Here is a 16,689-nt window from a genome sequence, read left to right as displayed (position 1 = left end):
TTTCTTGCTCTTTTACATGCTCAGAGCACCATGCCCACGAATCCAACCCCATCAGACTTCTGATATTCGATTTTAACGTGTGTAAAAAGAAAAAACCTTTTTTGTATATATTTCGCAACCGTGATTTTATATCAATATTATTGCTAATAGTGAAATGTTTGCTCTTATGAAGATTCACTTGATAATGATAGAGACGTGCACTCAATCCTCCTATATTTGTGTATTTTTCAGAGCATCTTCAGAAAGCAGTCTTTTAGGGCGTGAACCTTTCTAATCACTTGACTAAGTGTGGCAGACACCCAATTATTATTGTTTTGTGTTTCGCAAGTGATTCCTTTCATGGGCACCAAGTAATTAAAACACCAACCAAACTAGAAAGGAAAGAAAAAGGCAGATATTCTCCTTTGAAATCCAACCACATGTATAAATAACAAGGATTCCCTTCACAAACAGGGGAGTGTTGCTGCTATTTTAGATAGCCATTATCATATATGTCTATGGATCTCACATTTTGGCCACGGCCCCTGTGGCCAAATCCTACTATCCGCATAAGAAATCAAATCAATGCATTTAGTTACCAAGGCTAGCTACTTACTTTTCTTCAACTGGTCATGTTATTTGAAAAAAATCCAACATTCTTAAGTGGATGGACACAGAGCACTGGTTTACACTTAAGAATACTCCCCATCCAGGCATCATATTCGTGAAATTCTGAGCATTCTTGGTCAAGGATATTCCATGACCAAGGTGTGGAGGTGCGGTTGTTGAGCGAGTATGTGGAAGCGGTTTCTAAGCTTCTAGATCGACAGAAGTTTTGGAACAGGAGTAGAAAACAGAGGTTGCTTACGAGGCCCAGGGAGACAATAACTAACAATGCATGAATTATCAATGAAGCCGCTTCTGGGCTCGTTTTTGCAAATCACAAATACTCTAACAGACAGAAACTTGGGCTGAGGCATGAGACAGATTCTTAGAGGAATTTAGGTTTGAAACTGATTTTGGGCTGGACCTCCATGTTCTTTGGTCCCTTTTCTCTTCATGTGAATGAAAGATCCGGCTGAGCATTCTCGTTCGTACAACCCTTTGATTTTTTTTATAAAAAATTTAACCTTCAGTATTTTTTATTTTTAAAAAAACTCCTTTTTTATTGACATATGATAAGTTAAAATTGGATTAAGATGAATGCACGCCCCTCCGTGGGGCAAGACACGGCAATTAACAACTCCGCAAGCTGACTTCTTCCACCCACTTTTTTCTCCTCTTTGCATGGGTTGGTGAAAGAAGTCAGATGATACTGAGTGTTTCTCGACCGCCAGTTGTAATCAGAAGACAAAAACTAGGCCCGGAGAGGCAATAATGGATCCTGCATTTGTATTGTATGCCCACAAAACTCCTTACCAAACAAATCAACTCTGTCATGGTGCACGCTTTACTGTCCCCACGCTCGAGCAGCAGCAGCTGTAGTTGAGGTCCAAAAGCATCAATGCCATGCTCCCTAGCTGCAGTCCAGGTCCAACCTCACCCGTCCGTCCGTGCTGCAGCATAGGTTGAATCAAGATTTTAAAAGGAAAAATAAAAAATAAAAAATCAAAGTTAATATATCAAATTCATGCTATAAAATTATAATAAACCATTGAAAGTATATATATATATATATATATATATATATATATATATATATATATATATATATATATCAAAAGCCCAATTTCAATTCAATCTAATATTAAAAAATTAAATTAATAAAATTAAATAAGAAAATAAATTATATAAACTCAAATTAATCTGTTAAATCCAGGTAGAAGATCAGGATAAATTTATAGAAAATAAATTAAAAAAATATACAAAGTTCAATTCTCAATCAATCTAGTGTTTCATGATTAAATTAAAAGAAAATGATAACAAAAAAACCCGAGTCAACTTGGATAACTCGTAAAATTCACGATCTGAGTTATAAGACCGCGATAACTCCATAGAAAGCAAATAAAAAAATAATTATGTAATCCAATCCTAACTCTATAAAAAATAAAATTGAAATAAATTATGAAGTGCAATACTAGATGAATCTAATGTTAAAAATAAAAACAAATCCTCAAGAATTTTGAGAATGAAAGTGAATTTTTTTTTGGATTTCACTGTTTATTGCTATCATGTAAAATGCTAGATTCTGTTAGCAAATGTTAATTTAAAAGGAAAGCTCCAAACCATGTTCAGGATTACAAAATTTGAGCCTGATGGCATGATAAAATAATGCTGTAATTTGAGCTGGTGCCTCCTGGCTGACTTACAAAACAGGCAAGAACAAGAGAACAGACACGTTAAGGTAAATTTTAGCTGTTTTTAAAATGAAGACAGGGCCTGCTGCCCCTCCTCTTTGATTTACTGGGCCGAGGGAATCATTTCCAAGACCAACGACACAATGCACCACCGACACTTCTTCTTCCATGGAAGCTTATATTTATATTTTAATTATATATATACACTCCTGGTCCTGGTTACATGGAAGCTAATAATTATATATTCTTGAAAGAATACGATGTGAATTCACCGTAAAAAAAAAAAAAAAAAAAAAAGAAGAAAGAAGAAACCAAGACGGCAAGACCGATCACTCCATAAAAGCAAAAAAGCAATAAAATAAAATAAATGAGATGATGGCCTTAATTTACTTCCCGTTAAAAGTACTCCTTTTACTGATGGGTGGGTCCAGACTCTACAGTACAGGAAGATCTGACATCAAACTTCAAAGGCCAGGCTAGGATTTTCCCACGGTGATCAAAATAAAGCACCACCATCGCCATGGAGCGACACTCTCCAGTCCGAGCCCAGGCGGTGGAAGCGGTTAAATACCGTTTGGGATTATCCAAGCTCCACTGTCTGGTTTCGACATAAGCTGATGATTTGTTTTCAGCTCATAATTAGTAGTTAAGCAATGGGTAGTGGGTCAGGATATGCGAGCCATGTTATCACTGTACTGGTTGGACTGCCACTATATAAACAAGGGGTTACTCTCGCCTTTTTTCAATAATATAGTTTCCTTAAGCTTATATATTTGCTTTTCAAGGTGCAGTGATATTTATTATGCTTATTTTCTTAAAATTTTCTAACTTATTAAATTATATGTTATTTTTGTGTTTTTTTTTAAATAATTTTGAGGTATTGATATTGAAAATAAAATTTGTTTTCAAAACATTTTTTAAAACACGTTTTCTTATAATAACATGGTAATAACATCCATATGGTAATTCTTTTGTGTTAACAAAATTATTCAACCTGTAATTGAATAAATATATTAACATTTTGTTTTTTTTTTGTATTTATTAGTAAAGATAATTCTAGATGTATTTAAAAAGTTTACATGCTTATTGTTTACCAAAATATCTTATTTTATTGATGGTGAAATATAAGTTAAATAACTACAGCACGCTCTACAGAAGGTAAAATTAAGACTTTTTAACATGAAAGATGGAGGAAAAAAATTATACAATGGCATATCACGTTTCTCATTGTTAAAAAAAACTGCCTTTCATGTCAATGGAATGAGCAAAATCGAACTCCCATTTATACTGGCGTTACACATGTCTCAACAGTTGTTTGATAATGTGGTTACAGGTACTTTTCAAATAATTTTTTATGTTAAAATATATGTCAATAATATTTTTTTATTTTTTAAAAATTATTTTTGATATCAGCACATCAAAACGATCCAAAACATACAAATCATATTAATTTTTAATAAAAAAAATCAAAATTTTTGAAAACACGGGTTAAACCGCGTTCCCAAACATGCTTTTATAATAAAAAAGAAAAGTCTATTAAAATGAAATTGCTCAACTACAAATCCTCACTTTTATTTACTTGAATGAAATCGATGAATAGAATTCTGATAAATTTTCCAATCTATTTAGTAATTTTCTATATTTACATGATTGATTTTTAGTAGAAAAGCACATAATAATTACAAAAAACGGTTAGAATAATAAAAAAAACAATAGATATAGTTTTACAGGGGGGAAAATAAAGTTAAATCTCTATAAATTAATAATTATAGAATCAAGAAAAATTATTAATTATTTAAAATATTATCTAATTAAGATATTATTTTAAATTTAAGGTGGGATTAAAAAAATATTATTTAATTAGCTACCGAGTCCGAGTGTTAATTTATCGAGGTTATGTTGTCGATAACCCAAAGAGGTGAAATGTCAATTTAGTAATAAAAGGAAGATCAAAACCCAAAGAGGTACAAGTATCCTGCACCAATAAATATTCCATTTCCAAGGTCTGTTTCAAAACCTCAGAGTCCAAAAATTTTTTTTGTGCAGGTCTCTGTGGCTATGACTGTACTTTGACCTTTGGCCACCACCGACAGCAGTCTCCGACACCCGCAAATGAGAAAGGACTGCCAGCCTCCCTCCTCCGGCGCCACAGTGAGCAAATTACCAGCATGCTTCGAGACAAAGCCCTTAGTTGCCACATTACTAGCCTTGACCTTGGTTATGCTCCTTTGGAACCTCCCTCCTTACTATCAAAACCTCCTCTCCACTACCACACGGCCCTCTTGCTCAGCCCCAGAAACCACCGTCTCCTTATCAAATACTTCCTCTTCGTTCACCAGTACCTCATTATCTGACCAAAAGTATTTATCCAGCTCGTCATCATCCTCATCTAACGCCGACCCAAACAAGCGGATCTTCCAGGCCTACGGAAACGCCGCCGCTCTCTTTGTTCAGATGGGTGCATACCGAGGAGGACCGACCACCTTTGCTGTGGTTGGCCTGGCTTCGAAGCCCATTCACGTGTTCAGGCTTCCCTGGTACAAATGCGAGTGGATCTCTAACAATGGCTCTTCTATAAGGGCCAAGGCTTATAAGATGCTTCCTGACTGGGGCTATGGTCGTGTCTACACAGTGGTGGTTGTGAATTGCACCTTCCCTGTCAATCCAAATCAAGACAATGCGGGTGGAAGGCTCATGCTTAATGCCTATTATGACGAGTCTCAGAGGAAGTACGAGAAATTCACGGCATTGGAGGAACTACCTGGCTCTTACAACGAGTCTAAATTCCGCCCTCCTTATCAGTACGAGTATCTTTACTGCGGGTCTTCTTTGTACGGGAATTTGAGTGCGTCGAGGTTTAGAGAATGGATGGCTTACCATGCCTGGTTCTTTGGACCCAGCTCTCATTTCGTGTTTCACGATGCCGGCGGTGTGTCTCCTGAGGTGAGGGCTGCTCTTGACCCTTGGGTTCGTGCTGGGAGGGCTACTGTTCAGGATATAAGAGGGCAAGCTGAGTTTGATGGGTATTACTATAACCAATTTCTGGTGGTGAATGACTGCTTGCATCGCTACAGATACACTGCTAATTGGACATTTTACTTTGACGTGGATGAGTATATCTATTTGCCCGAGGGGAATACTTTGGAATCTGTTTTGAAGGACTTCTCTAATTATACCCAGTTCACCATTGAGCAGAACCCAATGTCCAGTGCACTCTGCTTCAATGATTCCACTCAGGACTATCCCAGGTACTTGCTCTACATTCTTTAATTCACTACTTTTTCTCTCGCCTGCTCTCTGTTTTTGTAAAGGGGAATGGGAATACAAGAGAAATTCGACAACAATTCTTGCTTGCCTTTTTTTAGAATCTAGATTGATTTCTACTTAGATTATGACAGTTCAAAATCCAGTCACTATATATAGTGTAATTCAGCTGAGACACTGATGTAATCTTTGGGGGTTCTTAATTACAATACAGGCAATGGGGATTCGAAAAACTTTTATTCAGAGAATCAAGAACTGGGATACGAAGGGATCGCAAGTACGCAATACAGGCTAAGAATGCATATGCTACAGGAGTGCACATGTCGGAGAATGTAATTGGCAAAACCTTGCACCAGACTGAAACAAAGATTCGATATTACCACTACCACAATTCCATACAAGTACCAGGCGAACTGTGCAGAGAATTCCTTCCTCTATCAGCAAAGAACAATGTGACTTGGTACAATGGGCTCCCTTATGTGTATGACGATAACATGAAGAAGCTGGCCAGCACCATCAAGGATTTTGAGCGCAACACAATTGGGAATGTACAGGCTTACTCATGATTGTTCGAGCAATAGTCCACATGCGTGCATTATTTGACTCTTCACACCTGCTCCCCATCTTCGTGATCCATTCACCTTCACTGGTTGGGTTGCTCAAAATTCACTCATATTTTACTGTCCTGCGGGTATCGCACCCACCCCAATGAGTGGTGATCATGGACTAATGCAGGAGAAAAGGTTGAAGTGGGTCCATTATTACTTTTGATTTGTCTGCTTATATATATATTGGAAAAAAAAAATTGAGTACATGCGTCTTTATTTTTATTTGCTCTATGATTAGCTTCATTTCATTCTAGCAACGCTAGACCAAAGGAATTCTGTAAAGATAACTGTGGGATAATTTTCTTTAACCTCCTTTGGGGTGGTGGTATAGATGCTTTTAGAAAGTTTCTTAATTTGACCATATTGATATGAGTAGCTAGTGAATTATTAAGAAAAAGGTGCTGCTTGAATTGATTCTCGATTGATTGACGGAGACCCTTCAACCGATGGTAAGATTGAAGAGGGTAAATAATACAGCAGAGTGCCGGCCGGCCCTTCAGCGGGTGGATAAACCTAAAAAATGGGCCGGGGAGGATTGAAATGAATGAAAAAGAATTTATCATTGTCTCAATCTCCTCCTTCAACCTCAAGTTGTGTCATAGGAAGAACAGTTCCAAGCTTGACTCGAGTGTGCGTCTAACATTTATTATCAAGTAATTTAGGAGTGAAGTTGCTCTCCAGTCGGGAGGGGATTTACCTCCACTGCACAAGACATGTGGCTTCCAGCAGAAGCTGCACTGTTCATATCCACCGATTAAGATGCCTTATGAATATGTTTGGTAGGCTGGCTGGCTGTAATAATTGATTTTGGAGACCAGCCTTGCCGAGAAATGGGTTGAGGAGAGAAGTGCAATGATTGAGAGAGCAGTTTCCCTTTGTTTCCTTGCCAACTAGGTATGGTTGGCTCTTCTTTCCTCCGGCCCCATGTTCCATGCTTGCTTGGCCTTTCATCTACACACACATGTATGTATGCGTGTATTGTTCACAGCGCGGATGGTCACGTATATACTTAGAGGGGGCGAAGCTTCATGCTGTAATCGGATAATTGTTGCATCGCAGAGCCACTACTAAATCGACTTAGATTTCATGTAAATATATTTGCATCTCTCTTTTATTATTTGTTTTTGTCCTTTTTATGACAATAAATGCATTTAGCTTCGTGAACAAGTTGAGATCGGTAGATTGTTGTAAAACAAAAGTTGAAAAGTTGGTGAAAATTCGTCGTCCTTCGATCGGTCCCAAGCATGTGGCTTCCAGTTCCACCATAAAATTCCATCACATCCCGATTGTTATGTTGGGTATATTAATTGATTCGGAACCAGCCTAGCTTATAATTGTTTAGTTCTCTCTTAAGCCTCGGAAGACACGAGTGTTTTCTCGTTAATATTAATTAATTTTATTATAAGGTCGCCGCCATACACGCAAATATGCACTACGTGTCTGTATATACACAGACACTTAAATAGGTACGGGTGTAGTTTTAAACTTCCTTTTCATGTAATTTTTAAATTTGAACCATGATTTAAAAATTATTCTTTTATTTATGGTAAAGATAATTTAAAATAAATTTAATTCTGAATCCTATTTGATAAAAACGAAATAAAAAAACAGCCCGTTCGAAAAATGAATGTGGTATAAGTCACAATCCCTTGATAAAAGTTAAATATTTCAATTTCTTATTAAATCAAGATTTTGACTAGATTTTATAATAATTTTTTTATTCAAGTAAAGAATTATTTCTAAACAACTACACTTACGTTAAAAATAATAATAAAAAAATTAAATTAATTTCATAGAGTATATAATTAGTGTGAATACGTCATTGTCATTCTCCTAAATGATCGCTCCTTCACCTGCTTCCGGAGATGTAGTCACTGCTCCTTGTATTCTTGAGATGATAGATTCAGCAGCATTACTGCTGCCAATTAATGCAAATATTTTTCTACGTTTTCCTAGTTTGGCACGCCTTTGCTGTGGCAAAACTCCATCCTCGTGTACCCAATTAACATTGTTAACTTCAAAAATGAATATTAAACTCAGCAGGTGTTGCAGACCCATGCACTAATTAAGCATTACCAGAGCAGTGAGCGGTGATATTGCCAGACCAGAACAGACCACGTGATTTTTCTGTTTTTCCCTTGATGTTGGATCATGCTGCTGCTGCTGCTACTTCTTCAAGTATATATGGACGTTGCATCCATTAATTAAATGGGAGTATTCAAATTTCGCTCTTTGTTTTCCAATTTTTGTTGGCGTCAACTGTTGTCATTAAAGACAGAATGGATGCTAGCTAGCATCAATTAACCTTGTGTGGATAGTCAAGAATTAAGTTCATGAATGGGTTTGTACGTAGTCCTCCTTGATTTCCAAATTAATCCAAGGAAACAACTAAGTGAGGAGGATAGTAAATATGTTGCAAGATGCTCACATGATTCTGCTCTCCCCTGGTGGATGGATATTAGTTGATGTATCAAATCATGCTTGCTTTGTCAAGAACGGAGACTGAGAGAGAGGAGCACCGAAACCTAAAAGTTCTTGTGTTCTTTTTCTATGAAGTTTAAAGATGTTTAGATAACTCCTTTAAAGAGCACAACGTCAAGATGCAACATGTTGAATGATGAAAGTTTCTTCATGGCACAACTCCCGCTGGCTTGGAGAGCTTTTGCCTTGTCTTGTTGTCTGTATATTTACAGTGGAACTAAAACTGGGTCTTCCACTCTTAGACTCATTTGTCTTGCGGAATAATATGGATTACTAGCACCAGGGGCTGAACTTCCTCTCCCTCTTCGACACTAAAAGTGCATTGATTCCTTCGATCACGTCAGTGTGGACCAAGATGCACAAGAGAGATATTAGTCTATGGGCTCAATGGATGGGGTCTCGAGCCTACGAGTCCACTTATGGTTGGGTCAAAGGGAGAAGCGTGGAAGCAATCCATTAGTGTGCGTTTTGGTGCACGGTTGAAATTTGTATTTTAAAAAATTTTGATTTTTTTTTAATTTTTAGATTTTTTTTATTGTGGTAATATCAAAAATATTTTTTTAAAATAAAATAAACATTATTTTTATATATTTTTAAATAATAAAATACTTTAAAAACAACATCTACTATATACTCAAACACCCCCCCCCCTCTCTCTCTCTCTCTACACACACACTTACTCAAACACCTCCACATATGCAGACACATGAACATGTTACTTGGAAATTTATTTTAAGTAAATAAATTATTGGTAAATAAAAAATTAATTTTAAAAATTTTTGGTTTTTACTTAAAAAATTCTTGATGTTTTTATATTTAATTTTTAATAGTTAATTAATGATTGATAATGATGATTCTTATTTTTTTTAACTTTCAAAATTCACATGGGGTAAAGTAATAGTTTTAGACAATTATTTTTCAGATCTTACATACTATTTCTTACATTATTTTTAGTGTTTTTATTTTTATTTTTATGTTTTTATTTTCCTTATAAATCTAGAGTTTAAATTTATCTTGTTGAGAGATACTTGAGGTATATAATTTTTAGTTCAAAAACCTTGCTTAAAAATGCATCTAAACCAATATGGTGTTGTTGGAATATTGAGAGACATATTACAAACATCATAGTTGTATAAGTAAGAAGCAATAAAATCTTAAAAACAAATAATTTATCATTGACAATAACAAAATATTCATTATTTTAAAGTGTCTCAATAAATATATATCATTCTTATTTTAATTTAAACATGATTAATTTTATTACTAGCATGCGTGTTATTTTTTATTTTATATCAATTGCATATTTGAATACATGTTTAGTATGCATGTTAAAGTTCTATTATTATTTTTGTGTTGAAAGCATGTTTATCTTTAATTATACTTTTACATATTTATAATTTTTAGCAAGTATAAACTTTAGGTTGTTGTTGGACATCTTTTATTTGACATGTTTTGGTATTGATAATTTACACATTAGCCTACTATATTTATAAACTTTAATCTACAGTTGTATGCTTGGTAAAATTCCTTGCAATGCAGACCTAATAAGATAACTTTCAAACAATGTTGTTAAACCTAGTTTGGTTCAACATGTTGATCTTGTGATATGTTAACATGAGATATGGTTCAAGTTTGGTTTCATATTACATAAGATAAAAGTGAATCCTTTTGAATTTGGTTCTTTCATTAAAACCTGGGTAGAACTTGATTTTTTTTTAAAAAAAAATTCATTTTAATAATTTTTTAAAATCTTTAAATAATATTATTTTGAATTTGTTTGATTATACCCATATTAACACGGCACATAACTTAAGAAAAGTTGTGCTTAATAACTTTCCATTTAAATAGCTTGGAGATGTTAAATCAGTATGTTATTGCTCCATACATAATTATTAATAATGATGCATAATCAACGAAAGTCGATGCAACACTTGACAATTCAGGTCCGGTGACCAAATCACATAATTATTTCATTCGGTTGGGTTTTAAACTTGTTACCAAATTAAACATGTTCTCTCTTGTCGATTTATAAGCACATAAATCACTAATTTTATGCTATGGGTATTGATGGTTGCCAGTGTTTTTTTTGGTAAAAGTATTTTTTTTATTTCATTAACTCGTTTTAAAATTTAAATGCCAAATCTTTAAATCATTATTATTATTATTATTATTATTATTGTTATTGTAGATTGTTCATTGAGGAACCAATGACTCGTACACATACTGATGAGCACAATCTAGCTATTTATACCATAAATTAAAAATGACCTTTTGTTAATCACAAAAGACACACTATGATTGCCTTCAAAGGTCAATCTCGTGCTCATCCTAAGAAAAGAAGGGAAAGGCGGACACATAGCAAGGTCTTAAGAGCAAACTTAGGAAGAGAACGAAAACTCTTGTCAACACAATATATTATATATATATATATATATTGTAAGAAAATGAAATGAGAAGATCATGGAGAAAAGTCTTTTTGACAGAATATATTATTTAACATTATGATATCATATCATGTGATATGGGGAGTGGGGTTATTATTTATTGAATATTATTTGCTATATTTACCACTAATTTGTACACTTTTTAGTGCACCCATTTAATTTGACGCATGCATATAATTTGAGAAAGGACAGTTGGTGCAGTGGGAGTGGAAGAATTGGCCAATCGGGGGTGCAGGTCCGTCCCAAGGAAAAATCGATTGTTGGATAATACTCTTTCTCCTAAGCTCCGCGCTAGCTCTTCTGGTTGGAAGTCTGACCTTGGCGAGCATCAAACAAGAAGAAGAAGAAGAAAAGGTACACAGCTTGATCCACATATCCTCCCATGTATGTAGTTTCAACCTGTAAAAAGCGGCTGCCGACTCGTGTGTCCGTAAATTCAAAACTGGTCCCACTCAAATCAGACGGTTGAGCTTGGATAAGGGGAGTCTTGTATTTAATCTAGAAAAAGTGATCGGACGAGAATTAATATCTGGGTGTTGCTGTCCTCATTCAAGTCCGTCGATGTATACTACTGTCATAAAATGCGGGCACGTTTCCTTTCACCTATTTCCTTTTTCTTTTTCTTTTTATTAAAATAAAATAAATAAAGGCGTGCGCTGTTTTTGTTACCGCCTTGTAATATCGCATGATATCATATATATTTTCATTGCAGGATATCTTTCTTCTTCTAGTGTTTCCCTGAAGCGCATACACCTTACTACATACACATGAATACAAAAATATCACTGCGCATTCCTCGATCTTAATCCTTGATATCTTCGATCGGTGTGGTGGTTTCTTTCTACCTGAACCTGTCGAGGTTTGTGTCTCAGGCAGATGAATCAATATCTCTTTTTTCATGTCTGTAATTTGCAGTCTGGGTTGGCGATGAGTCCTTGATTGCTTTTCGTTCTTTTGGCAGCTGTTTGTTATCTATAATCAACAGGAGCAGAGGCTGTAGAAGATTGGATTTTCATCGAAACTAATAGTAATAACAAAGTCATGGTATTTTCACTCTAGCACCTCTCTGTTTCCACTGCTCTGTTTCATCTTTTTATTCTTTTATTTGGTGTCTGGGGTTTACTCATTTGAGGGAGTGATAATTGATTGCAGGTGAGTTCATTTGGGCAAATGGGGAACCACGACATGGGTCCACCATGGTTGATACCCATGCTTAGAGCAAGCTATTTCATTCCCTGTGGAGTTCATGGTGAATCCAATAAAAGCGAATGCAATATGTTCTGCTTAGATTGTATGGGAAATGCTTTCTGTTCGTATTGTCTCATTTATCACAAAGACCACCGTGTTGTTCAGGTTTGTCGACTTTGTCTTCGAATTAAAACACTATTAATTTTACATCTACCTACTGCCAGTACTGGTACAGTGTTCTCTTCAATCTTATAGCATTGGTAAGCATTGCTTGATTGATTGAAAAACCGCATGGTTTGTGCAGATAAGGCGATCTTCATACCATAACGTGGTGAGAGTAAATGAGATACAGAAGTACATAGACATATCATGCGTGCAGACTTACATCATCAATAGCGCCAAGATTGTGTTCCTCAACGAGCGCCCTCAGCCAAGGCCGGGAAAGGGAGTCACCAACACTTGTGAAATTTGTTGTCGAAGTCTCCTTGATTCTTTCCGATTCTGTTCACTTGGATGCAAGGTAGGTTAATTCTGATGACTTTCCTTCTCGATTATTAATCGGCGCTCTGCTCTGCTCTGATTACTTAATACAATATCCATTGTTTGTTCGAGTAAAGTGCTCTTTGCGTTTTGTTAGCTGGGAGGGATGAAGCGGGGGGACCCAGACCTTACATTTGCGGTAAAATTGAAGCACAATAGGGATCCCTTCTTTGGTGGGTCAGAATCAGATGAGTCCTCGACCCCTAAGAAGATTCGCAGGACACATGCTTTCAATCGTTTGATGGAGGGACTCTCAATCTATTCCTCTAATAATGATGGCGCGGAGAGCTCCGGTGATGATGCAGCTACCAACATTTCTCCGGCTACTCCTCCCATTTTCAATCATCGAAATGCAAGGAGAAGAAAGGGTATACCTCATCGTGCCCCATTTTAAGATTTCATAAACCAAAAAAAAAAAAAAAAGATTTCCATTATGCTTAGCATTTAGTGGTATTAAAAAAACGAAAAAAAATGGCACATAAAATGATGGCGAGGAAGGAGGATGTGGAACGTGGGGATTTAGGAACTGATACATTCTCAAGTTTCTTGTGCAGATACCTCTCCACTTGTATAGAATAGGATACTAGATAGTGTGTTTTTAATAGCTTTGGAGCAAGGAAATGGTCCCTTCATATACATTTAGCAATTACTGTTGGGATTTAATTTCTAAGTCTCAAGAAAACTTTGGATATATGAAATACCATATCCATGCATGTACAGATCATGTCTATAAATATATAATATGGGGTTTTAGATTGTTGGAGGGTAGCAATAATAGAGTACAGTGGCATTATGATGGCATTTGTACAGAAAAGAACATTGTGTTTTGTTCTTGTAGTTATTGATATTTAAAGTTATACCTTGTGTTCTGGCATCTTTGTGATCTTCTATTTTATATTCTATGTGCATTCTGAGACACCTTTCGTCTATGTGTATATATAGGGAGGGTGGGGGTTTTTTCTCATCGGAAAATGAGTTGAAGCTTCTTATTTTGGACTTGAATGGATCAATTGTGAATTCGTAGCTCGAAATGTGAAACTTATGCTGCATATATGTGTGTAGGCTGCTCATAGATTTTGTAATGGATATGATGGAGAATCTTCGTAGGGAAGTACATTTGTGCTGATCAAGTTTTAGATATAGATTCTTAGAATATTGTAGACTACAAAAGTTTTTTTTTTTTTTTTTGAGAAAACAACAACAATATACCATTCCTGAAGATAAAAGATGGTCAATGGTTCTTGATTGATTTTATGCTTTAGTTTCTTCCTATATCCCCCCCCTCCAAAAAATAAAATAAAATAAAATAACATAAAAATATAGGAGGGTATGAGTATAAACTCCCTCGTTAACAATTAACTTTCTGATGTGTTTTGTTCTTGTTAGCTTTGCCTTCACGTAAAATTGCATTTGATGTGAAGGTGGGTTCTGTTTTATCATTTATGGCCAGCAAACACCTCGGACTTATAGAGGTGCATGCATCAATCGCAGTTTTTCAGTGAATACAATTATGTGTGGCGTGATACTGCATCTCTCTCTCTCTCTTTTATATGTATTTTTTCCCGGCACAGTGACTCTTAATCTTTAACCTTAAAAATAGGATTGATGGTATTCCCAAATGGGATATTGTGAGTAGCGATGGAGACGAGTTGTAAGTTTTTGAGGCTGGGAAATCTTCGAGGGTCTCAAGGGAATTGGATGAAGATAATTGCAAGTTGCCAGTGCTGTAGTTAGGATAAATATCAAGAGCAGATGAATTAGTTCAAGATGGGATGGAGTTCAAATCAGAGAAAAGCTTAGGAGACACGAAATCCCCACAAGGACAAGGACGTCCCTCTCCAGATGCTCCTAAAATCCTAATCTCTCACTATCATCTCTCACTGTTGCCCTCTATTAAATAAAAACAAGTAGATGAGAGCCGTGAGGAATCTGAAAGGCTGCGTGATCAGAGCACTCTCCTTCACCCCCTTCCACTCATCCTTTTGTGCTTTATTTTCCCCTTCTTATCCCTTCTTCGCTGATATTCTTAGCTTAATATAATAACATATAGTGCCTAGCACAGTAGCAATTGCATCCCTTTTCTCAATGAAAGTTGAAAAATTGATCGTTCAATGAATTTTTGGTCGTATAGAAGTTTGGGATGGTCAGGCTATTAATGGGTGACGTTTCCCAAGTTCAAAGATCGCAAGAAAATCATCCCAAACTTTGTAGCAAAGGCCAATGTGAGGCTGCTTTGTCTGTTTGCGAGGTGCATATATACACTCTAAGTCGTTAGTTGTGCCACGTTTTATTCACTACATGTCTGCCCCATCCTTTGGGTCGCATATGGGTCCTTTTTTATGCTAGAAGGATCAACTAATGTCATCACTTCGATCAGTCTTGAGACTTATTTGTCCATCCGAAAAGAGAGCACGATGTTTCGCAACTTGGCATTTTACTAATGGGTGTCACTGTGTAGTGTGGATAAATGATAATATTGGCTTGACCCCCCCCTCCCTCCCCCCCCGGCTGCATGCCTTCACTTGTTTTTTAATCTCTCTCTGTTTTTTGGATTTTATAATTTATATGCGGCATAAACTAATGGTTCTCGTGAGACAGTGTTGATAAGGCTCGCTCTTAGGTTGGGTTGTGGTGTAGGCTGTGGCTTTGGCATCAGACATGCCGTCATTAATTTCTCATTTTCTATAGAGCACTCTCTGTGAATTTACAACCAACCCCACCCCCCCTCCCTCCCCCTCTCCTCTCCATGTTATATGTTGCTTTCGGTGTTAATAGTTTTTATAAATAACGGTGTCGTCGTACACCTCTTGGTAAACTCTAGCCCCTTCCTATCTGCAACCTAACCCTAACTTCTTTATCTACTTTTGAGTGCTATGTTGTTGTCATGCGGGAGGAATGACGTCGTTCCATTGACAATTATCAAATTTCTTGCATTTATTTCAAAGATGAAATTCAACACAACATTAGTTAGCGAAGACAACGAATTTGCATTGCATTTGGTTTCGTATAATTAGAGACAGAAATGTAAGAAAATTTATGTTAAGTTGCGTGATTAGCATGGATTTTTAAAGAACAGAGTTATTTATTAGATTTTTTTTTATATTTTCTCAGATATATAAATAACGACCTGCTTTGAAATATCAGCCGTCCATGTGCAGGATTTCAACTAGGGTATATATTCAGAAAAATCTCTATGAATAGTCACTCTCATTTGTACACATCAATGAATTTAATTCGGATTAGCTAAAAAAAAGTAATCATCGTTTTTTTTTTTTTTTTGGGGGGGGGGGGGGGAATAAGATAAAGAAACAATCAGCTCCATTTTACGCAAACATTTCTTCTATCAAGATTTTCATGATCCATATAAATATATGTAGAAATAAAAAAAAAATAACAACAATTACAACAAGAAGAAGGGGGCTTGGCTGAAAATTAGAAAGGATTTAGTAAATTTCTTTTGAAAACATATTATGTTCATTATATTTATGTTTATTTAAAATATTTTGACATGATATAATTTCAATTTGAAGAACAATTAATCATTATAAAAAAATTGACAAATACAAACAGACACACCAATAAAATATTTTCATCGGTAAATTACAACAAATTTTTTCGACTAAATATGCCTTCACAGTATCCATTGGTAAACACAGATGAAAATATTCCATCGGCATATACTGAAGGAGTTATAATGGGAAAAGAAGAAATGATAAAAAAAGCAAAGAAGTATAATGACATGTTATTTTTACAGATAAAATTACCGACAGATTTAAATTTATCGATTAAATTCGTTGGCAAATTCATCTATAATATTTAATTTATGACCTAACAAAGCGACTCTTCTCTCTCTCTCTCCCTTGTTTATTCTTCTTCCTCTATTTTTCT

General features: G+C 35.7%; 2 protein-coding genes across 2 annotated transcripts; both read left to right on the top strand.

Annotated features, from left to right (window-relative positions):
• Positions 1–4,270: 4,270 nt before the first annotated feature.
• On the top strand, positions 4,271–6,501 carry LOC133695119 (galactan beta-1,4-galactosyltransferase GALS1). Its single transcript, XM_062116937.1, has 2 exons — positions 4,271–5,524; positions 5,755–6,501. The coding sequence occupies exons 1-2, from the start codon at positions 4,389–4,391 to the stop codon at positions 6,104–6,106; spliced, it is 1,488 nt and encodes a 495-aa protein (XP_061972921.1). The 5' UTR covers positions 4,271–4,388; the 3' UTR covers positions 6,107–6,501.
• Positions 6,502–11,760: 5,259 nt separating this feature from the next.
• On the top strand, positions 11,761–13,675 carry LOC133693839 (protein RGF1 INDUCIBLE TRANSCRIPTION FACTOR 1-like). Its single transcript, XM_062115172.1, has 5 exons — positions 11,761–11,932; positions 12,035–12,117; positions 12,226–12,426; positions 12,566–12,781; positions 12,899–13,675. Exons 2-5 carry the CDS (start codon positions 12,115–12,117, stop codon positions 13,193–13,195), a joined length of 717 nt encoding a protein of 238 aa, XP_061971156.1. The 5' UTR covers positions 11,761–11,932; positions 12,035–12,114; the 3' UTR covers positions 13,196–13,675.
• Positions 13,676–16,689: the final 3,014 nt, after the last annotated feature.

This window comes from Populus nigra, chromosome 5 (assembly GCF_951802175.1).
Source record: "Populus nigra chromosome 5, ddPopNigr1.1, whole genome shotgun sequence".
NCBI classification, from domain to species: Eukaryota; Viridiplantae; Streptophyta; class Magnoliopsida; order Malpighiales; family Salicaceae; genus Populus; species Populus nigra.
Note: the sequence above shows the minus strand (reverse complement) of the source record. Positions and strands in the feature narration are given on the sequence as shown.

What these genes read in the sequence shown, in the direction of transcription:
- LOC133695119 (XM_062116937.1), top strand. Translation starts at nt 4,389, where the DNA reads ATGAGAAAGGACTGCCAGCCTCCCTCCTCCGGCGCCACAGTGAGCAAA. An exon ending in TCCACTCAGGACTATCCCAG is followed by an intron (nt 5,525 to 5,754) that starts GTACTTGCTCTA and finishes ATTACAATACAG; the next exon opens with GCAATGGGGATTCGAAAAAC.
- LOC133693839 (XM_062115172.1), top strand. An exon ending in AAGACCACCGTGTTGTTCAG is followed by an intron (nt 12,427 to 12,565) that starts GTTTGTCGACTT and finishes TGGTTTGTGCAG; the next exon opens with ATAAGGCGATCTTCATACCA. An exon ending in TCTGTTCACTTGGATGCAAG is followed by an intron (nt 12,782 to 12,898) that starts GTAGGTTAATTC and finishes GCGTTTTGTTAG; the next exon opens with CTGGGAGGGATGAAGCGGGG.